We start from the raw sequence: 22,293 nt of genomic DNA, 5'->3' as shown, positions 1-22,293 counted from the left end.
TTGCACACTCTCTAATATTGGCCCTCCCTTTCGTGGTCATGGCTGCGTACTCACGGTTGCAACGCGTCGAATTGCCGGTCAGCGGAAGTCGCGGGCCGCCGCTTCGATTTCCTGCCGTTCTCTGCTCGTCGACGTCCTCGTGCGACCTCTTATACCAAGCCAGCGGAGCGGTTCACAATCGTGCACCTCTGGAACCACGATTCGATGCTCCGCGGAACTGCATTGCCGGTGTGCTCTCTGAGCATGGTCGCCGGGCGCCAACCCTTGTTCCTAGTCCTCCGATCTGCGCACGCTCCCCTTTGTGTAAGCGCCACAAATTCTCCTATTTTCCGCCGGAAGCTTTTTTTGACGCGCGCGGGGTGGGTGGGGGGGGGCCTGTCACGATTTTGCACTCCGCGCCGTCTCTCCTAGCCGCCAAATTCCTGCGGCCGGGTCAATGGGAGGCTTCGACCATTCCGAGACCTCGATCTGCTCTCGAGACGCTTGCAGAGGGGTCCTTGAATCGTGCGAGACGGTCAAAGCGAGTCTCACTGTCGGTTGAACGCCTTCAAGCCGACAACCTTGTCTATGACGCGCCGTCAGGCTTAGTGGGGACGAGCAGACGAAGGGAAGAGTGATTGATGAGAAATTCCTAAAAGGCACACTAAACGGAAATACATGATGTTGAGTCAAAAGGGGCAGAAAGAGACATGGAGAGAGAGATGAGAGAACAGTGGACGACATGGCAGGGCTGCGGGGACAAGGGATGTAAAGCGAAACGACACAATACACTGCTGACGGGTCTGGGGCGAAAGTCATCGCCTTCCACCACCACCAAACGACTGAGGATGATGCACCTCCCTCCCCTTGTTCTCCTTGGCCTGGGCGCGATCCGTCCTCCGGACGTTGAACTCGCTCATGATGCATATGTGGTCGCTGGGGAAATGCGCGTTGGGGAAACCGACCACCTTGCTGAGGTACTGCTTGTCGATCTCGCCCAGCACGCCCGTCACGTTGAGCGTGTTCTTCGAGTAGAAGATGTAGTCGATTGCGCCCTCGTAGCCGGGCGTGTAGTTGGTGAAGCTCAACTCGCCGATGGGAACGTAGGACGACTGGAGCTTGTACGGGTGCTCGAGACCATGCGCCGTGTAGTTGCCGTAGACGTGGTCCATAAAGTCCTCGTGGTCGCCGGGCACGGCGCTGTTGGTGAGGAAGTCGTACACGCCCGTTTCAGGTACACTGTTGAAATCGCCGCAGATAATGGTGGGGATCTGGCTGGCGTGCGTGTACTTGGGCGGCGGGGGGTAGCCTTCTGCGACGCTGGGCTTGGGCGGGAGCTTGGCGAAGCGGCTTCCGGCTTTCTCGACTTCGTCCATCAGCATGGCTACTTGCACGAGCTTGACGTCGCGGAAGGCGGGGTCCCAGTGTGTGTGCACGTTGGCCACCACCAGGCGCGAGCCAGACAGCTTGTTCTCCAGCAGCGCAATGACCGCAATGTTGTCCTTGGTCATGACACGGTTGTACATGTCCTCCGACTTTTTCAAGTCGGGTCGCTGCAGCGCAATCTGGTTGAATTCGACCACCTGCTTCTCGATGAGCTGGTACTTGTTCGCCTTGTAGAAGATGGCACAGCCGTCGACGCGTCGCTTCTCCTCGTCGCGCATGGTGCGCGCACGCGACTTGGGGTAGAACACACCTTCGTAATCCTGCTGCGAGAGGTGATGGAGGAAGTAGTCCTCGTACTGCTCCACGCCGATCTCTTGCAGACAGCAAATGTCGGCGCTGTACGACATGACCTCTTGCAGGATAAACTCCTTGCGGTAGTCCCACGCCAAAGCCCACGAGGGCGTGTAGCCGTACATTTGCGCGGTGGCGTAGCGATCGAAGAGAATATTGTACGAGAGCACGTTGAACGACTCCTGCGTGGCTTCGTCCGCATCCTTATCCACATCCAGGTCCGGAAGGTCCGGGTCGATCATGATCCACTCGCGCTCTGGTGGTGGCAGCGGCACAGGGCACGAGTCACGGAGATACGCTATGACGGCGCTGGTGCCTTCGCGCTGCAAGAGCGTACGCAAGTTGTCCTGCAGCGGGTTGCCCTCCACACCGAGCATCTCGAGCTGGTGCAACGTGCCAAGCTCAGGCGGGAGTGTCGTGAGGTTGTTGTCGAAGAGGAACAGCTCCCGCAGGCTGGTGAGCATGCCGAGCTCTGGCGGGACCGACGAGAGCTTGTTGCCAGATGCATCGAGAACGGTGAGGTGACGGAGCTTGACAATGTCGGACGAGATGGTGGTGAGCGCGTTGTGGTTGATGAAGAGCGAGGTAAGGAACGAGTAGCGGTAGACTTCGTTGGCGATGTTCTTGAGCGCAAGACCGCCCATGTCGATGGTGGACCACGTCTGCTTTTCCTTGGCTGCGCTCGTGCCCGTCGTGGAGGACGTGGAGGTGCCACCGTTGATGGTGGTGCCAGGTGCGGCATCATTGGCTCCGCTTCCCTTTCCGTCATCGGCTCCACCTCCGTTGGCCATGCTGGAGTCCTTCTTGGCCACAAAGAGACCGTTGGCAGCTACTTGAGGTGGAACGATGCCCTTGGTGGGATCTTGGATGGCAATGGCGGAACTGGTTGCGGACCGCGCTGCCAATGCGGCGGCACGTGCGTGGTGGTGCGGAGAATTGGACTGGCGTGAGATCTCTGCCTTGACAATCTGCTGCTGCCAGTGAGGCGAGCCGGAAGCTGCGGCGGCGGCAGCGGCTGCTGCTGCTGCTTCTGTTCGACCTGCGGAAGAGCTGAGGTGACCGGAATGCAAGCCTCCAGGCGAGGACATGTGCGAGAGACCCGACGGCCCGTGACCGCCGTGGTGGTGATGGTGGTGGGCGCCAAGGCTTCCATAGCCGGGCGAGGAGGGACCGCCAGCGGAAATGGACGCTCCGCTCGAGTGACCGATGGAGCCGGGCAAGGAGGAAAGCGATGGATTCTGCTGGTGCGAGTGGTGCGGGTGCTGGTGCCCTCTTTGCGGCCAGGCGCCGGAAGGCATGGGGAATCTGCCTACTGGAGTGAAAGATCCGTTGTAGCCGTTGGGGTTGTTGTGATTTTGAGCGGACCCTTGACCGCCAGCACCTGAGAGAGGACCGCCTCCATGGCTACCGGATTGGTGATGGTGATTGTTGAGGTAGAGGTATGCTGGAGGCGAAGGGGCCGGAGAAGGCGATGGGGAGGGAAACATGTATCGTTGTTGATGTGCAGCGCTGCGGGACCTTGTTTTCGAGTTGCAAGGTGCAAGATGCGAGCGCTGGGAAGTGTATGTAGGAAGCTGTAGGTGGTAGGTCTATCGACGGCTCGCTTTAGAGAGTGAACAGGGGAAGAGACAAGAACGCAGGCCGACGAGATGGTTCGCGGGACGGCAAAGAGTCGAGTCGAGCTGAAAGCAAAGCCTGAGATATAGAATCTGAAGATGAAGGAATCGAGGACCGAGACAATGGCATGATCCTCGGAGTGGAGGTTGAAAGGGACAAGGAGAGAATCAAAAATGTTGTTGCGTCTGCGGATGCGGTGGTGGTGCTGAGCTAGACACAGAAACTCGCATGGAGCGGATAGCGATCGCGTCGATGGATGCAGAGTGGGAGCTGCAAAAGGAAGGAGAGGCAGCGAAATGAAGGAAGGCCGCGGCTATGTGTGCGTGCGCGAGTGACGAGTCGAAGATGCGCTGTCACAAGTGTGAAGTTGAATGCGTTTTTTGAGTGAATGCGAGTGTTGGTACAGCACGTCGCTCGGACGGCGGGTGAAGGTGTCGACGAAATGACAGATGATGTGTATGAGATGATGACGAGCGAAGAGGGTGGAGGAGGAGGAAGGATCTCGAGATGCGAGGTTGAGATTGAAGGCAGCTGCTCTCGACTGACAGCCGACAGAACAGACAGAAGGACAAAGGCGATTGCGTCTTGAAAGCAACACTGCTCAAATGCACCTCGGCCAGTTTTCCACTTGAGCATGGTGATCGATTTCGGTTCCGCTTCAGCCTTCATTTTGAGCTTTTGTCTGAAGTGTTACATCTCTCACTCGGACATCCTTGCGAAAAGGATCTGCCTCGCTCGCTTATGTAAGCCTTCCACCGAATTCTACGCGTGGCCCACCAAGACTGTGCGCTGCTGCCGTGTGTCACTTTTGCGGGGTCCAGCTGAGCCGCTCCCTTTTGCCGTTCAGCAGAGCTCTTCTCTTTGGTCCGTACACGCCTCTCAACAGCCTCAACGATGACTTGTCACATCGCTCGCAGTGGGCTTACAGCCGCATTCGATTCTGTGTCGGCTCATAGCAGAAGACAAGATGGTGAGGTGAGCCGTTTCAATGTGGGCTAGCGACAGGCTGAGCGTGTGTCTTTTGAGCTGAGCCTCCTCTGCGCGAAAAGAATCGCATGGAACAAGCGCGCTCTCTCTCCCTCGCTTGGACCTTTGTTCTGGAATTATCTGCCGCACCACCGCTCGCTCTTTGTGATTTCTTCTAGAATTTCAACCACTTGGCGCTCTGCAGGCTCAGTCGGAATTTCGCTCAACACCCTGGCTGAGCCTTCTCGCTGCGCAAAGCCATTTATTCTCCATTCCTTCTTGGCTTCACCTCCTTCCCTCTCGTCACCGCACATACCCCCCAGACGTTGCATCGCATATCCACCATGTCCGGCAACACTGAGACCTTCGGCTTCGTAAGTATCTGCTGCCGCCACAACTGGTGGTGTTGCTGTCGTCGTTGTTGCCGCAGTCGCCAGAGATGACGGCGGCATCATCATTGTCGTTGTCGCCACTCGTCAAGCAACAAGAGCATGTTGACTGACCCAGACCTTCTCACTCTACCTCCATTGCACTCTCACAGGCCGCCGACATCAGCCAGCTTCTGGATCTGATCATCAACACCTTCTACTCCAACAAGGAAATCTTCCTTCGTGAGCTCATCTCCAACTCGTCCGATGCCCTCGACAAGGTCCGCTACAATGCCCTCACCGACCCCGAGTACACCAAGGCCGAGCCCGAGTACTACATCCGCATCACCCCCGACAAGGAGAACAAGTGCCTCATCCTCCGCGACACCGGTATTGGTATGACCAAGGCCGACCTCGTCAACAACATCGGTACCATCGCCAAGTCCGGTACCAAGGCTTTCATGGAGGCCCTCTCTTCTGGCGCTGACATCTCCATGATTGGTCAGTTCGGTGTCGGTTTCTACTCGGCCTACCTTGTCGCTGAGAAGGTGCAGGTCATCACCAAGCACAACGACGACGAGCAGTACATCTGGGAGTCGGCCGCCGGTGGCACTTTCACCATCACCCAGGACACCGTCAACCCCCCTATCGGCCGCGGTACCGAGATGCGCCTCTTCCTCAAGGAGGACCAGATGGAGTACCTCGAGGAGAAGCGCATCCGCGAGATTGTCAAGAAGCACTCCGAGTTCATCTCGTACCCTATTCAGCTCGTTGTCACCAAGGAGGTCGAGACCGAGGTCGAGGAGGCCGAGGAGGTGACCGCCGACGATGACGAGAAGAAGGCCAAGATCGAGGAGGTCGACGACGAGGACTCCAAGAAGGACAAGCCCAAGAAGAAGGTCAAGGAGCTCAAGACCGAACAGGAGGAGCTCAACAAGACCAAGCCCCTCTGGACCCGTGACCCCAAGCAGATCACCGCCGACGAGTACTCGGCCTTCTACAAGTCGCTCTCCAACGACTGGGAGGACCACCTGGCCGTCAAGCACTTCTCCGTCGAGGGCCAGCTCGAGTTCAAGGCGCTCCTCTTCATCCCCAAGCGTGCCCCCTTCGACCTCTTCGAGACCAAGAAGAAGCGCAACAACATCAAGCTCTACGTTCGCCGCGTCTTCATCATGGACGACTGCGAGGACATCATCCCCGAGTACCTCAACTTTGTCAAGGGTATCGTCGACTCGGAGGACCTCCCTCTCAACATCTCGCGTGAGACGCTCCAGCAGAACAAGATCCTCAAGGTCATCCGCAAGAACGTTGTCAAGAAGACGCTCGAGATGATCTCGGAGATCGCCGAGGACAAGGACAACTTTGCCAAGTTCTACGAGGCCTTTGGCAAGAACCTCAAGCTCGGTATCCACGAGGACGCCACCAACCGTGCCAAGCTCGCCGAATTCCTGCGCTTCCACTCGACCAAGTCGGGCGAGGAGCAGACTTCGCTCAAGGACTACATCACCCGCATGCCCCAGGACGGCAAGAACAACCAGATCTTCTACCTCACTGGCGAGTCGCTCGCTTCGATCCGTGACTCGCCCTTCTTGGAGCGTTTGAAGAAGAAGGGTCTCGAGGTGCTGCTCATGGTCGACCCCATCGACGAGTACGCCGTGACCCAGCTCAAGGAGTTCGAGGGCAAGAAGCTCGTCTGCGTCTCCAAGGAGGGTCTCGAGCTCGAGGAGTCGGACGAGGAGAAGAAGCAGCGCGAGGAGGACACCAAGAACTGCGAGGACCTCTGCAAGACGGTCAAGGAGATCCTTGGCGACAAGGTCGAGAAGGTTGTCGTCTCGAACCGTATCGTCGGCTCGCCCTGTGTTCTGGTCACCAACACCTTCGGCTGGTCCGCCAACATGGAGCGTATCATGAAGGCGCAGGCTCTCCGCGACTCGAGCATGTCGCAGTACATGGCTGCCAAGAAGACGCTCGAGCTCAACCCTTCGAACCCCATCGTCAAGGAGCTCGCTGCCAAGTCGAGCGAGGACAAGAACGACACCACCGTTCGCGACCTCACCGTGCTCCTCTACGAGACTGCGCTGCTCACCTCGGGCTTCACCCTGGAGCAGCCGCACGACTTTGCCAACCGCCTCTACAAGCTCATCTCGCTCGGTCTCTCGATCGACGACACTGGCATCGACGCCGATGTTGCCGAGGACAAGACCGAGGCTGCTACCGAGGAGGTGGCTGGCGAGTCGGCCATGGAGTCGATCGACTAAGCGTCGTTCCTTTCCCTTTGTAACATACACCCTCGCATCTTTTTCCAAAAATTCGTTGTTCGCCCATGACGAGCAGCTAGCATCCTTCATGTGAATCAAAGATCTTCCATCTCACTTTTGTCGTTTGTGCGTTTGTTGGACTTGCTGCCTGTCTGCTTTGATGTTGTGAGCTGATGGGTTGGTTCGAGGGTGTGGACGGGTTTTAGGGGCCTTTTTTTTTGACATGAGATTTTCGAGATCTCGGCTGTCAAAACGCAACCCTGAATCAGCCGGGAGAACTGCATGCAGGACCAGTCCAACAGCGCGTGGCGCCTCTTGCAGATGCAAACGATGATTCATGAGGGGCGTTCGGCCCATCTGCTTTGCAAGAGACCTCGCAAAGAAGGTTCAGATTGTCGATCATGCGTCATTGCAGATGCAGCCTGAGATTGAGGAAGAAGATCTCCCGGTGTAGGTTGAGCAACGAGAAGATTTGCGTTTGAGTTGGATCTTGGTCGTGTCGAGCTTGTCTTCGCTACCATCGAGGAGATCGACATTGCCTTGCTCCCACATTCAGCGCTCCGGCTCTCGCTGTTTATTCAGAGTGCGCGAGGATGGTCAGTACTGCTTCGGATGGAGATGGTGCGGCTCATGGAGACGAAGTGGGGCATCCAACCGAGGCGTCGGGCTCCAGCGCTCGTCCCAGTCCCGCCAATAGCATCGCGCAGCAAGAGCGACGTCCAGCTTCGAGCTCAAACCCACCCTCGACCTCGTATACATCCTTTCGCTCTCAGCACAGCAAACTATCTTCGTCGTCCTCCTCACTCCAGCCTGCGGACCAGCCTTGCGAACCTGCACGCGGCTATCAGACGATTGCTTCCGTGGAACCGACCCCCAAGCGACCGCTGTGGAGTCTGGGGACGACACTACCGAGAGTGCGACGCTTGCCATCAACGCCGATCAAGACGGCACAGCCAACACCTGGGAGCCGATCCAACTTTGTGCGACAGCCTCCTGTGCAGCCGGTGCGGCGGAAGACAGAATTCGAGCCGGCAAGACACGAGCCTGTGCACGGTCACGACTACGCCAATACCGATAATGCTGCAGCGAGTGCCGATGTGGACCCGCGTGACTTGCATGTCAGCCCGACGATCTCCGCGTCGTCGGGCGCGACCGCGGATCTGCCTCCCATTCAGGAAGGCGAACCGCTGCCGAACAGTGCGATTCATGAAGCATCTGATTCGCCGCAAATCCTGCAGATGCGACCCCGAGTCGACTGCTCGTTCAGCAGTCCCACTGTCGCTGATGCTATTAGTGTGGGCCTCGTCGACGACGATAGGGCTGGTGCAGAAGACGGGTCGGATCACGCTATAGGCCAGCAACGTCTCTCTACCGCACGCAAGCAGCTCGTTGAAGAGGCGCAGAATGGAACCGCTTGCCTCGCGATGCAAGAGAGCGCGGTCGACACCGAAGACGACCCGCACAGCCAAACTGCTCGGCATACCAAGACAGCCTCTATGCCATTCCTCCCTTCGCAGGGGTTCGAGATACTCGTTCCGGAAGCGAGCGACAAGGGCGCGAATCAGCTGAGACGTGAAGCGAGCCACCGCAAGAGATCTCGAGCAGATTCGCAAAGATCGACGATGGAGCAGACACGACATCCGGGTCTGTCGGGCGCAAGACCTGCGCCGAAGGGTCGCACGGCTGGTGGACCCGCGGCAGGCGTGGGCATCCGCAAGGGCTCGATGCAGAGCGTCGGTCGAGGCAGTGTGGCAGCCGACGAGGAAGTTCGTCCGACCAGCTACTTTGACCAGGAACCGTCGAGTCACGAGCTCGCGCATCTTGACCGTCAGGGCTCGACGCGGGGCTCGCACGAGGATCACATCGAGGCCAGACCGCTAGGAGGGAGGAGTAGCAGCCACTGCAGCTCGAATGGTCGCGACACTAGATCTGCCTGGCTTGCCAAGAGCATGCCTTCTCAGATAAACGCGGGCAACAAAGACGGTGAGAGGAGCGAAGATGCACCGGAGGCCGGCAGAACGTCTGAGGATGCTGGGCACGATGGTGCATTCTCGCACTCTGCGGGCGAAAAAGCGAGACACAGCGAAGAGACTGCTATCTCTTCGACAGATGGAGACGGCAGGACAGGTCACGAGGGCGCTCAATCTGATCAAGACGAGCAGTCCCACCACGAGAATGAAGAAGATCATCCTTGGCTAGGTGGTCAAGGGACGCTGGCAGACGGTCGAATCGTCTTCCCGACAACGTGGTCCCGATGGCGTTACCACAGCCGCGAATTTCTGGCCGAGCTGCTGGCGACCGTGTTGCTGATCACGGTGGGCACGGCGGTCGATTGCCAAGTGACGCTCTCGCAGTCGATGGGCCCGAGTGCGGGATCGTATCCGAATCAGAATTGGGCTTGGGGATTCGCAGTAGCTTCCACGATCTATCTGAGCGGTGGTCGCAGCGGTGCGCATTGCAATCCTGCAATCACCTTGGCCCTTGCCGTGTTTCGCGGATTTCCGTGGATACAGGTGCCTATCTATTGGAGCGCCCAGCTACTAGGCTCGGTCCTAGGAGCTGCAATCACCTATGGCATCTATCTGCCTGCCATCGACCAGTACGAAGGCGGACGAAACATCCGAACCCTCTCCGGTGACCATGGAACCGGACGGCTGTTTGTCACAGTCCCGCAGCTGGTCTTCACCTCCGCGTCTGGGTTTGGGACCGAGGTGGCAGCAACAAGCATCCTGATGGCCATGGTGCTGGCGGTAGGCGACGAGACCAATGCACCACCTTCAGATGGTCTCTCTGCGCTGGTGCTCGGGTTCGTGGTGGTGATGATAGGCATGTCGTTCGGCTGGCCCACGAGCTATGCCATTTCTCCGAGTCGCGATCTGGGGCCGCGTCTGTTCCTGTCCATGGTCGGATATGGACACGAGTTGTGGACGCACAATGCTTACTGGTGGCTGTACGGACCTCAGGCTGGGTGCTTTGCAGGCGCCCTGTTGGGCGCTCTGCTGTACGATCTCGCCATCTTCACAGGCGAAGAGTCGCCCATCAACTACACGCGACAGGGATGGATGCAGTCGACGCCGGCGCGCATGGGATCGCGTCTGAGAAACACAGCCGAGAGGGCGCACTTTCTGCGTCGGGCGCCTCGGCTGCTCAAGATCCAAAGTGCTGGAGGCAGGAAATCGAAGGAGGAGGCGATCGACGGGAGAGTGGCAGCGCTGAGATTGTCCAAGTCCGAGAACGATGCTTTGCCGGGAGCAGATGCAGGATCCAAGGATGACCCCGTGCCGAGGCGAAGATCGAGCCACACTTCACAACAGCTAGACGCACAGGAGCAAGGGCGACTGTAAATCGCTTTCAGTCGCACGCATGAGAGCTCGCGATGCATCTCTGCGTGCACAATGGCACGCCTCTATTTCCGCTCCTTCCATATATCTTCTATGATCGCTTCTAGAGTTGAGCTTTACGAGGCGCTGATGTCTTTGACCAGGATTGTTGTATAAAGTCGGCGAACTCGTCGTACACGTAGTCTCTGCGCTTAACGGATGCTGGTCCTCTTGGAATCTTGTCGAAGCCGTGGCCTTCCTTTTCGACACTGATGAAGCGTGCGTCTGTCCTGCCCGCATCTGTAAGTTTGCGGACGAGCTTTTCGGAGGCAGCATGGAGGTAGTCGACCTGACCAGATGCAAGGAGGAGGGGAGGGAAGCGGGCGGCATCGACGTAGTAGACGCTACAGAGTGGATGGCTCTTGTCCTCTTCGCGAACAAAGTAGGAGTCGACAAAGATGTGGCTCATCCAGGTTGGCAGAGGGAAGCCGCTGTCGGGCCGGTCTTTGGTGGGCAGAGGGCGTGTGCCGGGTTTGATGGTGAAATCGACTGCCGAGTACAGCGCAGCGACACCAGCAATGCGCTGCGGGCCGAGCTGAGCGCCGACGACGAGAGCAAGATTGCCACCTGCCGAGACGCCACCGAGTGTGATTCGGTCGGCATCGTACACTTTTGGCTGAGATAGAACGTAGTTGACTACATCCTGAGCGTCGTGACTAGCTGCTGGGAAAGGATGCTCGGGAGCCTTGCGATAGTCTGCGTCGACAAAGATGCAGTTGGGACCGAGCTTCCGGAGGACATGGGCGACAAAGCCATAGTCCTCGCCGAGATTTGGCAGAACGAAACCGGAGCCGTGCCAGGAGATGTGGACAGGCAGAGGAGCGAGGTCGCCGTCGGAAGTGGGGGCGACATGTTTGGATCGATAGATGTGCGCCTTGATGGTACGTCCGCTCTGACGGGAAGGAAGATTGACCTCTTGACGTTCAAATGCATGGGGCAAGGCAGGTTGAGGGCCGCGAATGAGGGGATGCAGAGACTTGAGCGAGTACATCAGGGTCCGCATGAGCACCACGGTGGCTTTCAAACGTATATACTGCAAGCTCCAGGCATGCAGCCTTTCTTCGGAGACAGAAGAAGCAGAGGCGGAGTGGCCGGCCATGATGGGCGATAAAGGGGACTACCAGCGTCTCAAGCGGCGTCTAAGGGGGGAAATGTGATGTTGCGAAGTGGTGAGTAAGAGCAAGGTCGGACGACGCCGACCATCTTCTCACGCTGAATGCAATCACATTATTTTGGGTGCTTTCAACTGGGGATGAGGACCCTGAACGACACCTGCTCGGCTCATCCGGGAGCATCGTGAAATTGGGACGGCTGCTGCGTTTCGACTGCTTGCTTCCAGTCGGGTGACCCAGTTCATTACGTTTCAGTCTCGCACGCTCATACTTGCTTCGCTGACGGGCATGGACACAGTGACATGAGTGTCGGGATCACGATCACGACAGACCGGCCGTGCAGCGTCGATCGCGGTCCGACGGCGCTTGAACGGCGATGCGGGGCGTACAAAGGCTTGCAGACGGCTTGGATGTGGAGCAAAAGTTACCGCTGCCGAGCCGTGAGTCCCCACCGCCCCACTCGATTTTGGTCAGTTGAGCAAGCACAGCTGCACGCTCGACTGGTCTCGACTCGACTTTGAACGCGTCAGGGTCCTCGCTTGCTGGCGAGCCAGGCACTAAAGCCGTGTCTTTGTTCGTGTCGCCCCTCTGCATCGCGCTGCGTTCCGTAAATAGGCCGCTCCACTTTCGGTGGTGGGCCGACGAGGATGGCCCCGCCTCCTTTGGCTTTCTCTCTCAGACCACATAGGTCACAGGATGCGTTGCCGGCGTGGCCGATGGAAGGAGGTGGCAATGCGCTCGGTCTCCATTTCTATTGGCTTTCCTGTTGTCAAGGAACAGGGTTTGGTCTGGCTGAGTCAATGTGATTGCGTCCGTGCCACGGTGAGCAACCGATCTGCTGTAAAGCAAGTTCAGGGTCTGACGCAGCCCGCTTGTGAGTGCGTGCATGCGATAAACGCACCGTCGCGTCAGCTTGTGCGTGCGTGCGTGGGCGCTGTGCTGTGCTGTGCTGAGTCGGTGTCTGTGGACCCTGTCGCACACACTCCCACTGCATGCTGTGCTATCTCTGTGCAGCTCAGCCATCCGACCCGACGAGTCATCCGCCGCTACTCCTCCTTCCAGACTCTTCGGCCATCCACACTCGTCACCATCACCACCACCACCACCACCACTGAAGCAACCTCGTCCAACCTCAAGCTATCCAATCCACAGAAAACGTCACGTCACACCACGGAAATCACAGTCACAAACACGCTCTTTGTCCATCCATCACGTCGATCCAGCCCCTCAATCTCCCGCGTAACGCTCCATCTGTACACTTTAATCGCTCCTCCGGTTTCGTCTCGGGTAGTCATCTCTCTTGACACGTCGATACCTTGTTCCTCTTATCTCGGCCTCACAAACGCGCGCGCCAACTCCTAGGAGCTTCTAACCTTCTGTCCGCACTCACATCCCCTCGCTGCAAACGGCCAATCATCGTCCACATCGGCTCTTCTCCTGCGAGCTAGCAGCTTCAGTGATCTTGCCCTTCTTCGTTTCTCTGGCTCCCTCCTTTCGGGCTCGCACAGAGCTGTTTACCCATGAGCCCTCGCTCTCACGATTCCAATGCCTCCTCGACAAAACCAAAGAAGAAAAACGTTGATTCTGCCTCCTCGCCCTCGGTGAACGCAAGCTCGGTCTCAAGCTCGCCTCCGATCGCCCCTGCTGATTCCAAGCAGGGTGTTCGCTCGATCGAATCTGCACCTGCTGCCTCCGAAGCTGTCCACCAAGATGCACGCGCAGGTGGTTCGGCTTCCGCTTCAGCTGCTTTGGCGCCTCGATCCTTTGTAGCATCCGCACTCAAGCCAGTATCGACCATCGAGACGGTCACTTCCACCATCTCTTCCCTCTCGCAGCAGGCAAATCGCGGCATCTCGAATCTCATCGCGGCTCACTCCAACAATCCTGCTTCGCCTCAAGCCATTCCCGCCGCCGACCAGACGAGCGCTCTTCGCACCGATGGCTCCGTCTCTCCCATCTATGACGCCTTTCACAATGCAGGCACTGGTCCTGATCCAAACAGCATCGAGGCTGCCCTTCGCTCGGCACATCAGGTCGACCAGCCACGGCCTCACATCCTTTGGTCACGCTGGGACCGCATTCCCCTGACATCTCGCCCACTCAGGTTTGCACCACTTTTAATCTCCTATTTTGATGACGGCACCCTTCAAGCGCTTCTCGTTCAAGATCGCAACATCACCGAGCTGCTCTCGCTCCCCAATGCGGCAGATGCCTTGCTCGACCGTCCTGCCTCGTCTTCTAATGCAAGCTCCAAGCTTTTGACTGCTGTGGTTCGGCCTCCTGCTGTCGACTGCACTGATCCGCAGCTGCTTGTGGTGCTGCAGGAACCCGACAATGCGACATGCTTGCTTGCTTATTCTCTCTCGGCTCATCAGGTGCAGGCATCGGCACATCTTCAGCATCGCGCCACTTCTCTGCCTCGGCAACCGGAACACGCCGAGACCCGCAGAGACATCCTCTGGCCACAAGTACAGGCTCAGTGCAACGCGCGATTTCTCGTGCTCTCCTTTGCTGCTCCTGCGTCCATTCACGTGCTCTCCACTTCCACCTTGGAATACGTCTGCGCCCCGATCCTGGACGTCTCGGCTGCGTCATCGGAGCGTCCGCCTCCCATCTCCCTCTCGCATCGTCTTCTCGCTTTCGCCTGCACCCCCTCAAAGGACATCTCCACCGTTCGCTCTGATTCACGGAGGACATCGAGTGCAGCCTACCATGACCCATCGCGCTCCTTCGCAGGCACGCACTCAGATGCAGCTGGACGCGTCGGGGAAATGCGCGACAACCTCTTCGAGACCTCGGCACATGTTGGCGACGCTGCCCGGCGCATCCGCGGCGGTGTCATGACCGGCGTGCGCACAATCGGAGAATGGGGCAGCTCTTACTGGCCACAAGTTGGCAGTCCGCCGGGCGGAGCGGCCTTCTCCCCTCCGCAACCGAGTTTGCTTTCGCAGTCGGCTCCTCACACGGCTGCGCGCCTCTCACGTCGAACCTCTTCGGCGTCGAGTTCCCCCATGCTCTCAGCCGTAGACGGTGGCCACGCAGCGAGACGTTTGCCGCCCGCTGGACTATCAGGTGCGGACAGTGGCGGCGGTCCTGTTCAAGGCGCGTCTACCAACTACGCTGCGTGTGTGCGGGTCATCGATCTGGCTGCCTCTGCGCGGGCTGTCTGCACGTTCGCCCCTTTTAGTAACGCGGTCGCTCTGCTCTCCTTGAGCCCCTGCGGTCGTCTGCTGCTCACCGCCGACACGCTTGGACACGCCTTTCACGTTTTCGAGATGCCGGCGTCGGGCTCGTTCGGGAACGCTGCGCATCCCTCGTCGTCCGCGCCTGTCTCGCATCGTTACAAATTGATGCGTGGCATCACTACCGCAGACGCAGTGCACGCCGAGTGGAGTTCGGACGCGCAGTGGGTCGCTGTCGGCACGCACAGCGGCACGGTGCACATCTATGCTGTCAATCCGTTTGGTGGCGCCCCTTTTATCACTAATCACGTCCAAGGCAAAATGAAGAACCCACAGGCGCTTCAGCTCCTCGGGGTATCGCTCGCCAGCCTTGCAAGATCTGCGCGACCTTCAGCGCCTTCGCAGCAGGGAACGCTTCCCAAACCAGCCGGCGCGCCCGGACCAGACGCTCCGACAACGCCCAGTACGATCTTGCTAACGAAGACCGGCTTCCCTTCCTTCTTGCTGCTCGATTCAGTTCCGCGAAGTCGCCGTTCCGACAACGATGCAAGCTCTCCATTCGAGCTGCTGACCAGCGATGCGCGCACAGCCAGCGTGACTCTTCATGCGGTCCGCTGTTGGAGCACGCAGACGCAAGCAACGAGTGCCGGCAACAGCATGGAGCATGGGCACGCCTCCAGCTCCGACTCAAGTCGTCGTTCTGTCGCAGCCACATCGCCGCGGTCGTCGGGTCTCTCGCAGATGATGCGCAAGGCAGGTGAAGGATTCCTCCCATCCCAGCAGCCGCCGCGCTTGCAAGCCGAATGCGTCCGTATCGCGCTGTGGGATCAGCTCTTGCCTGAAGCCGGCGCCGTCACGAGACACACTGTGCCCGCTCTGGAGGATCTCGCGAGCATTTCGCGCTCAGCAGGTCAGTCGCAGGCTCCCGTCACAAAGCCTCTAGCATCGGTGGCCAAGGCCGAGATCGAGACGTACAGCCAGTCGCCAGCCATGCTGCCATCTTCAATCTTCCTCTCTCGACAAACTTTCTTCCACGCACGCACACGCAACACCAACAAACCGTCCGCCGCATTGATGGGGACAAAGGAATCGCTGCGCTGCATTCAGCGGCGCGGCTCGCGTCCCATCCAAGTCCGCAGAACAGCCCGCTTGGTGTCTCGGGAGCCTTCTTCCTCTGAGCCTTCTAGTTCGTTCGATGACAGCTTGGCAGGTGCTCTCGACCAGATGTCGTTCGACCCCGAGCATCTACCGCCACGCAGCGCTTCGGCGCACATTCCTAGCTTCCCTCAGGGACAACGTGGCCGATCAGCGGGATGGACGACGGGCAGTAGCATACCGATCCGTATCGTCTCCAGCGGTCTCGGTGGCATCTATCGGGCAGGCAAGGAGCTCGGCCGTGGAGTCGACATGGCAAGGCGTCGCACAGGTGGTGCTGCTGCCAATGACGCGACCGATGGGCGGGCCGATCTCAAGAGCGCGAACGCGGCGTCGGTCTCTTTCGAAGGAGACACCGAGGTCGACCTGCTGGGCGGAGATGCAAGTGACGACCGTTCAGAAGGCGATCGCTATGACCGAAGCCATGCAGCTGCGAGACGAATTGACCATGGCTCAGCGCGATCCGACCTGTCGCTGCTGTCTACGCTAGCCAACGAGGCGCCAACCAGAGGCTCGCAGCCGAGCTCGGCTGAGACCCCATCGACGCGATTCAGCGAAACCGAGGACCCGTCCGCAGATGCGGATGACTGCGATTGGGACACTCTCGACGCAAGTCGCAGTCCTGCTGCTCCGATAGCTCCCCATTTCGACGTCATGGACACGGACACCGGGTCGAGCAGTAAAAGGGAAGAGCTGCCAGGCATTCCGGAAGATCTGGGCATCAACAGTGCGGACGACGAGTTTACTCTCGGCTTGTTCGAGGAGGACTCCGGCGACGCCACCGTCTTGCAGTCGCGAACGAGCCTGTCTCCACCACAGGATCTGAGCAACAAGATCGGGGCGGCGCGACGCGAGCTCGTATATGCTCTGCCCTCCGGTGGCTCCACGCGCTCAAGTCTCTTAAGCCAGAGCAGTGGCTTGACGACGATGGCCGACAATCGAAGTGAAGGCAAGGCCAGTCAGCCGAGCCCGAGGGATAGCAGTCCATCCAACTCGGACGGAGGCGATAGTGGCAGTGCTGGCTCCGGCATGCTTTGCGAAGGAAGCAAGGTAACGCAGACTCCTGACAGTCTATCGGCGTCTGCAGCGGAACCCGTTGCCTCCGACAAGGACGGCCTTCTCAGCAGCATAGATGCCGTCAGCGCTGCAAAGCCTATCTCGATCAGTACGTCGGGAGGAGGAGCAAAGAAGAAGAAGAAGAAGGGTGGGCGCTGAGGCTTTTCTCACGATACGTATCGAATATGCCGAGTCGCAATCCCGGAACATCCCATCTATCGCGCTGACTGTGATCGAATGCCGAAATGACATGCCACACCCTTCTTGAACGGACACGGACGGATCATCTGCATGCTTGACCAAACGTTGACATTAGCAAAATCTATGACGAAACAGGTGCAATCCGGGGGGACGAGGCGGCAAAGACGGAAATCACTTGGAACCTTTCTGGTTAGCCATGAGCTTTGTCCTTCGTTCGTAGAGCTCCTTGTCGGCGCCCTCCCAGTTCTTGCCGTATCCGTTCTTCATGGCGCGGGACATGCTCTTTTCGGTGACGGTGTTGTCACCGTTGTCGATGACGGCCAGAGCGCGCCTGAACCAGTCGGGGGCGGCACGAATCCAGGGGAGGATGACGGCGAAGCCGGGAAGCATGAGGTGCTGCGAGAGACCCGAGTCGAGACTCCAGACGATCTGTTCGGCGACCTGGATGGGTTCGAGGACGGGCGTGAAGAAGGGGTCTGCGTGGTCCTCCATTCCGTCTCCGAGGGCGGTGCGGACCTTTGTGGGGGCGACGAGCGAGGTGCGGACGCGTGGCGCGTTGTATCGGGTGCGCATCTCGATGGCGAGACACTCGTGGAAGGCGAGCGCAGCCGCTTTCGAGGTAGCATACTCGGACATGGAAGGGAGCGTCGAGTAGGCACCTGCCGACGAGACGGTGACGACGTGACCGTGATTGCGCGCAATCATGTCTGGGCAGAACTCCTTGACCGTGACCCAGTTGGCAAACGTGTTGATGCGCCACAGGCGCGCGACCGAGTCGAGATCGCAATCGAGGATGGTATTGCCCGAGGCGACACCGGCACAATTGATCAGCACACCCACCTTCTTACCGCCGAACGCCTGGCGGATCTTCTTGCCCACCTCAGAGACCTGCTCGAGGTTGCTGACGTCGGTCTTGTAGTAGAGGATCTCGGGTGCTCCAGCGGGAGCAGCAATGTAGGTGGGCGGTGCCATGTCGAGCACAGCAATGTGCGCCTTCTTCTTGTGGCTCAGCAGCTGGACGATCTCCTTGCCGATACCGGCGGAACCACCGGTGATGACGACCACATCGTTCTTATAGTCGATGGGGTCGCGCGCCCACTCCCGGTGATTGCGGTTGTAGCGGACGAGAATGCCGTTGATGGTGCGGATCAAGACAAGGATCCAGATGACACCGACAAACTTGTACTGCGAGAAGAGAAGATTTTTGACCAGAGTGAAGCCTTCGCCGAGCGTGGTGGAGCTTGCGAGGTGAGGGTTGGTCCGCCTGTGGTAGAGGACGGCGAGACCAGGAAGGATGGCCAGGAAGGGCGAGGAGAAGGGAACCTTGCTCAGAAAAGCGTTGATTGTGTCGATGGTGAAGGGCGGCTTGTAGACGGTGAGGCCCTTGGAGTCTTTGGTTGCGGCGGTCATGCTTGCGGTGTGGCTGGCGCTGCTCGCGGGCTGACTTGAGGAAACAAGGATGGGCGAAGGAGGAGGTGGTGGTGAGACGTCAAGTCTGAGATCTATATACGGCCGGGGCTGGTCAGAGGTAGGCTCAAGCGGAGACAGAATGGAAGAGGTGGGGACGGGATCAAAGCCTGGATGGAGAGGCTGCACGCCTGTCGGAGTTGACAGTCGACCGGGTGATGCTCGCAAAGACAAACATAGGCGCACGATGGTACAGCCCGGATTCGTGTGAAATGCAAGCCAGCTCAGGGTCCCGGATGGATTCCACTTGGCTGGGAGCCGATGAGGTCAATGCCATGAGAGAGGGTGCGGCGCCGGACCTGGTGCATGTGTACACACATCTCATCCGACCCCGCACTTTCCTCACAGCTCAGCGTCGTCACGGCTGGAGGTCGCTCCGTTCGCGAATTCGACACCAGTCAGACAGTCAATGTAGCAGCGTGATCCGGTCTTTGCTGAAGGAGGACCGGAGGACAAATCTTTTGCCTTTCAGCTCGTCCCGGCTTGGCATGACGGCAAAGTGTTGGGGAGGCTCGACAATGGCATGCAGCTCTGTGATGCAGGCTCGCATGTAGGTCGCTGTCCAATGAGGCGCAGCGCAGTTCTAAAGCGACGAGCCGACCTGCCCATCTGAGCAGGCTCGATTGACGGAGAGGAGGACAAACAGGGAGCGCGGCGTGGGGTAAAAATGACGTCCTAGGCGAGAGAATGCGGCTGCGCTGGTCTGCGGCCTCAATCTGTCGCGTGAAATTCACCATCCGTCCATCGGCTTTGACGCGGAATTCCAGACCCGACTAGCTTGACCGCGATCTGACACTGTGCTAAGATAAATCGGGAAGGTCCTAACCGATCTGGAAAGTGGCGAAGCTTCCCCCTCACTCCCATCTCGGCCTCATCTTCTGCGACTATCCATCGTCGATCTGTCTCACGATCATCATCGATTACTACCCTACTGCCGCTGCCTCTTGGCACCTCAACATCCGCCAACCATGCTGACATTCACTGCATTCGGCATCGCCTTCTTTACCGCCATTGTGGCGATCAGCACCGTCATCACCCTGCTCGAGTGGTGATGGCCCATTTTTCTCATTCCACCGGCCTTCGTTCCGAGGCACCATGTGATCTCGGTGGCAAGTTCGAAGCTGTACTCAGCCTTCTCCTAGCTGCGCGTCTACCTCGCCGCATCGCCAGCTCCGACGTAATGGTCGACATCATCCCGTCCCTTCGCAAGCAATCTCTCTCTTGGTTCGGCTGCCCTCAGCCTTTCTTTTCCAGCAGCACTCCTTTCCACTCTACTGTATTCTACCCGCATACCCGACGATACCCTTCCTTCCGCAGCTCTCCTCACCTGTGACACTGAGCAATATGCATGCGTTTGTCGACGATTGCCCAATTGATCCGCTAGCTAGGTGTGCTCTTTCTCTCGCTCTCTCGCTCTCTCTCTCTCTCTCTCTTCGTTGTTTCGTCTCACACACACCCGAATCACTCCCGACGCTCCCTCTCAACTTTCTTCAAAGAGACGATGTGTTCATTGCGATTTACACGCGCTGTCGCTTGCGTTGCTGATTCCTCGTCGCCTTGGCCACCAGATTCTCCCTTTCGCCCCTTGCCCCTCCACTCGGCGTCTCGGTATCGCTCGCAACACTGCTTCTCACACTGGGCGGCCCACCGGTGCTACCGATGGTGATCACCGGATTGGTCACTGTGGGGCCGGTGCTCGGAGCGCCTGCGCCCGCTCCCCCCGTCGGGATCGCCAGCGGGGGTGGTGCGGCGGGTCCACCTACCATCGGCGCCACAGGCACCGCCGTGGAGGTAGGATGCATCGCTTGATGCCGCAGACTCTCCTGCTGATGCAGCAGTTGGGCGAGTCGATGCGGTGCACTGGCCAGATGGTGGGTTTCGATCGGTGGTTGGTAGTTGGAGCGCATTTTCGGGTCCAAATCGTCCTGAATGACGCGTCGGTTGGGGTAGGTCGCAGTGGGCTTGGTGAGACTGACAAAAGCGTTGCTCGTCGGAGTGGGTGACTCTGCAAACCACGGGTGCGTCAACGACTGGGTCGCGGTCAGCCGTTGTTCCGGATCGTACTGCAGCAGTCGATCGAACAGCTCGTATCCATCGTCCGCTTTGTGTCGCGATGCGTACCATCGGGGAAGCGTCTTGGCGTAGTTATCCAACCGCAAGTGGGGCCACCACCCTTTGTAATCTGGCATACTCTCGATGGATGGCCACCGATCCTTGTTGGGCGTGCCGAGCACTTCGACGATGCGTTTCAACTGATCCGTCTGAAACGGGGCTGCTTTGGTTTTGGGGTCCATTTTGGCTTCTTCGCCTTTGAACATCGGTCGTAGGGCCAGGAGCTCGCCCCAGATGCATCCGATGGACCACATGTCGATCGCGGTCGTGTAGTGACGTGCGCCCAACAGCAGTTCAGGGGCACGGTACCAGATGGTCACCACGACTTTATCGCCGTTGTACAGGCTCTGCAGGGGCGAGGAGTAGAGACGCGCCAGACCGAGATCGCCGATCTTGACGACACCCGCGGAAGTGACGAGGATGTTGGCGGGCTTCAAGTCGCGATGTAAGATCCAGTTGGCGTGCAGGTAGGCGACGCCGTTGATCAGCTGCCACAGGAGACTCTTGAGGACCGCTACCGGGATGGGAGCGCGAAGGGCGGTCGAGTGGTAGTGGATGATCTGGAGAAGATCGTGCTCGGCGTACTCAAAGACCATGTAAATCGCTTTGTCCTCGAGCATCACTTGATGGAGCGTGACAATGTTGACGTGCGACAGCTCGCGGTTGAGCGAGATCTCGCGCATGGCGCTTTGAGAGATGCCCGTGTAGATGGTCGCGTCGGTCTCCTTGGTGTCCGGCTTAAACTTTTTGATCGCATAGATCTGGCTGTCGGGGATGACACCGGTGAGTTGCGTGTTGTCGGTCCGACCGGCTGGATTTGATGTTGGTGCGGTGAGCGAGGCAGTTAGACTGGGTGAGCCGATGGGTGTACCATGCCCAGTAGCACTGCCGTCGAGCGCCGACTTGGGCGTCGCATGCATCGAGCTCGCAGCACTCGGCGAATCGAGCATCTGATGCTGTTGCAGCAGCCCACCTCTCTTTTTGACTGCTGTTGTCGATCCGCTCGCCGCTCCTGTCCCCGACCCTGAGGCAACAGCAGCACCATTCGCCCCCACATTCCCGCTCCCAGAGGCAGTCCCAGGCGCGTTCCTCAATCTCGCCTTGTACACCCTACCATACGTTCCCGAGCTCAGGAACCCCAAGATGGTATAGGTCGCGAGCACGGGCTTGCGCACGCGATCCCTGTATTCGCGGTACGCCTTCATCGCCGCGGCTGGCGACGAGTCGGTGGGTACATGCCGCGCAGCTAGGTCGTGCGGATCTTGGAATTGCGACCAGAACGCGCCGGCGAAAGGGTCGTCCGTGTCGTCGTAGAAGTAGCCGGAAGGTCGGACTAGTTCCGACATGGTGGAAGCTGTGCGGGAGGTTGAGGCGAGGGCGTCTTGTGTATTCATGATGCTTGTTGTTGTCGTTGAGGCGCGCGGACTGGTCCTGGGGTTTGTCTTGACGCATTCGCTCGTCCGGTGCGACGAGAGACCGTGATCATCGATACGCCATGTTCTGTGTAAGCATCTTCCTGCTGCTATGTACTGGTGGAGTTTGTTCGAGATGGTTGGTGTTGATCAGTGGGTACGATGGAAAGGCCCGCGGTTCAGGGTCCAACAACCTCGTCCCCTTCTTCGTTTTCCGGAAGACGGACGGTGGAGTTGTCCAAAAAAGTCGCCGAGTTGGACAGCGGGCGTTGCACAGCTTCTTCCGATCCG

At 58.7% G+C, this 22,293-nt stretch overlaps 7 protein-coding genes across 7 annotated transcripts; 3 read left to right on the top strand and 4 right to left on the bottom strand.

Moving 5' to 3' along the window:
- Positions 1-794: 794 nt before the first annotated feature.
- PSEUBRA_005932 (Leucine rich repeat 4) lies at positions 795-3,203 on the bottom strand (the record flags this gene model as incomplete). Its single annotated transcript, XM_016439296.2, has 1 exon — positions 795-3,203. The coding sequence occupies one exon, from the start codon at positions 3,201-3,203 to the stop codon at positions 795-797; it is 2,409 nt and encodes an 802-aa protein (XP_016290102.2).
- Positions 3,204-4,643: 1,440 nt separating this feature from the next.
- PSEUBRA_005931 (Heat shock protein Hsp90 family) lies at positions 4,644-6,925 on the top strand (the record flags this gene model as incomplete). Its single annotated transcript, XM_016439311.1, has 2 exons — positions 4,644-4,673; positions 4,841-6,925. The coding sequence occupies 2 exons, from the start codon at positions 4,644-4,646 to the stop codon at positions 6,923-6,925; spliced, it is 2,115 nt and encodes a 704-aa protein (XP_016290101.1).
- Positions 6,926-7,518: 593 nt separating this feature from the next.
- PSEUBRA_005930 (Major intrinsic protein) lies at positions 7,519-10,269 on the top strand (the record flags this gene model as incomplete). The annotated part of the gene is made up of 1 exon (XM_059465650.1): positions 7,519-10,269. The coding sequence occupies one exon, from the start codon at positions 7,519-7,521 to the stop codon at positions 10,267-10,269; it is 2,751 nt and encodes a 916-aa protein (XP_059321694.1).
- Positions 10,270-10,369: 100 nt separating this feature from the next.
- Positions 10,370-11,404, bottom strand: PSEUBRA_005929 (Alpha/beta hydrolase fold-3; the record flags this gene model as incomplete). Its single annotated transcript, XM_016439290.1, has 1 exon — positions 10,370-11,404. The coding sequence occupies one exon, from the start codon at positions 11,402-11,404 to the stop codon at positions 10,370-10,372; it is 1,035 nt and encodes a 344-aa protein (XP_016290100.1).
- A 1,533-nt stretch (positions 11,405-12,937) lies between these two features.
- On the top strand, positions 12,938-16,969 carry PSEUBRA_005928 (WD40/YVTN repeat-like-containing domain protein; the record flags this gene model as incomplete). Its single annotated transcript, XM_016439321.2, has 1 exon — positions 12,938-16,969. One exon carries the CDS (start codon positions 12,938-12,940, stop codon positions 16,967-16,969), a length of 4,032 nt encoding a protein of 1,343 aa, XP_016290099.2.
- A 213-nt stretch (positions 16,970-17,182) lies between these two features.
- PSEUBRA_005927 (Short-chain dehydrogenase/reductase SDR) lies at positions 17,183-18,421 on the bottom strand (the record flags this gene model as incomplete). Its single annotated transcript, XM_016439287.1, has 1 exon — positions 17,183-18,421. The coding sequence occupies one exon, from the start codon at positions 18,419-18,421 to the stop codon at positions 17,183-17,185; it is 1,239 nt and encodes a 412-aa protein (XP_016290098.1).
- Positions 18,422-19,995: 1,574 nt separating this feature from the next.
- PSEUBRA_005926 (Protein kinase domain protein) lies at positions 19,996-21,936 on the bottom strand (the record flags this gene model as incomplete). Its single annotated transcript, XM_016439291.1, has 1 exon — positions 19,996-21,936. The coding sequence occupies one exon, from the start codon at positions 21,934-21,936 to the stop codon at positions 19,996-19,998; it is 1,941 nt and encodes a 646-aa protein (XP_016290097.1).
- Positions 21,937-22,293: the final 357 nt, after the last annotated feature.

Source organism: Kalmanozyma brasiliensis (assembly GCF_000497045.1).
Source record: "Kalmanozyma brasiliensis GHG001 unplaced genomic scaffold PSEUBRA_SCAF7, whole genome shotgun sequence".
Lineage (NCBI taxonomy): Eukaryota > Fungi > Basidiomycota > Ustilaginomycetes > Ustilaginales > Kalmanozyma > Kalmanozyma brasiliensis.
Note: the sequence above shows the minus strand (reverse complement) of the source record. Positions and strands in the feature narration are given on the sequence as shown.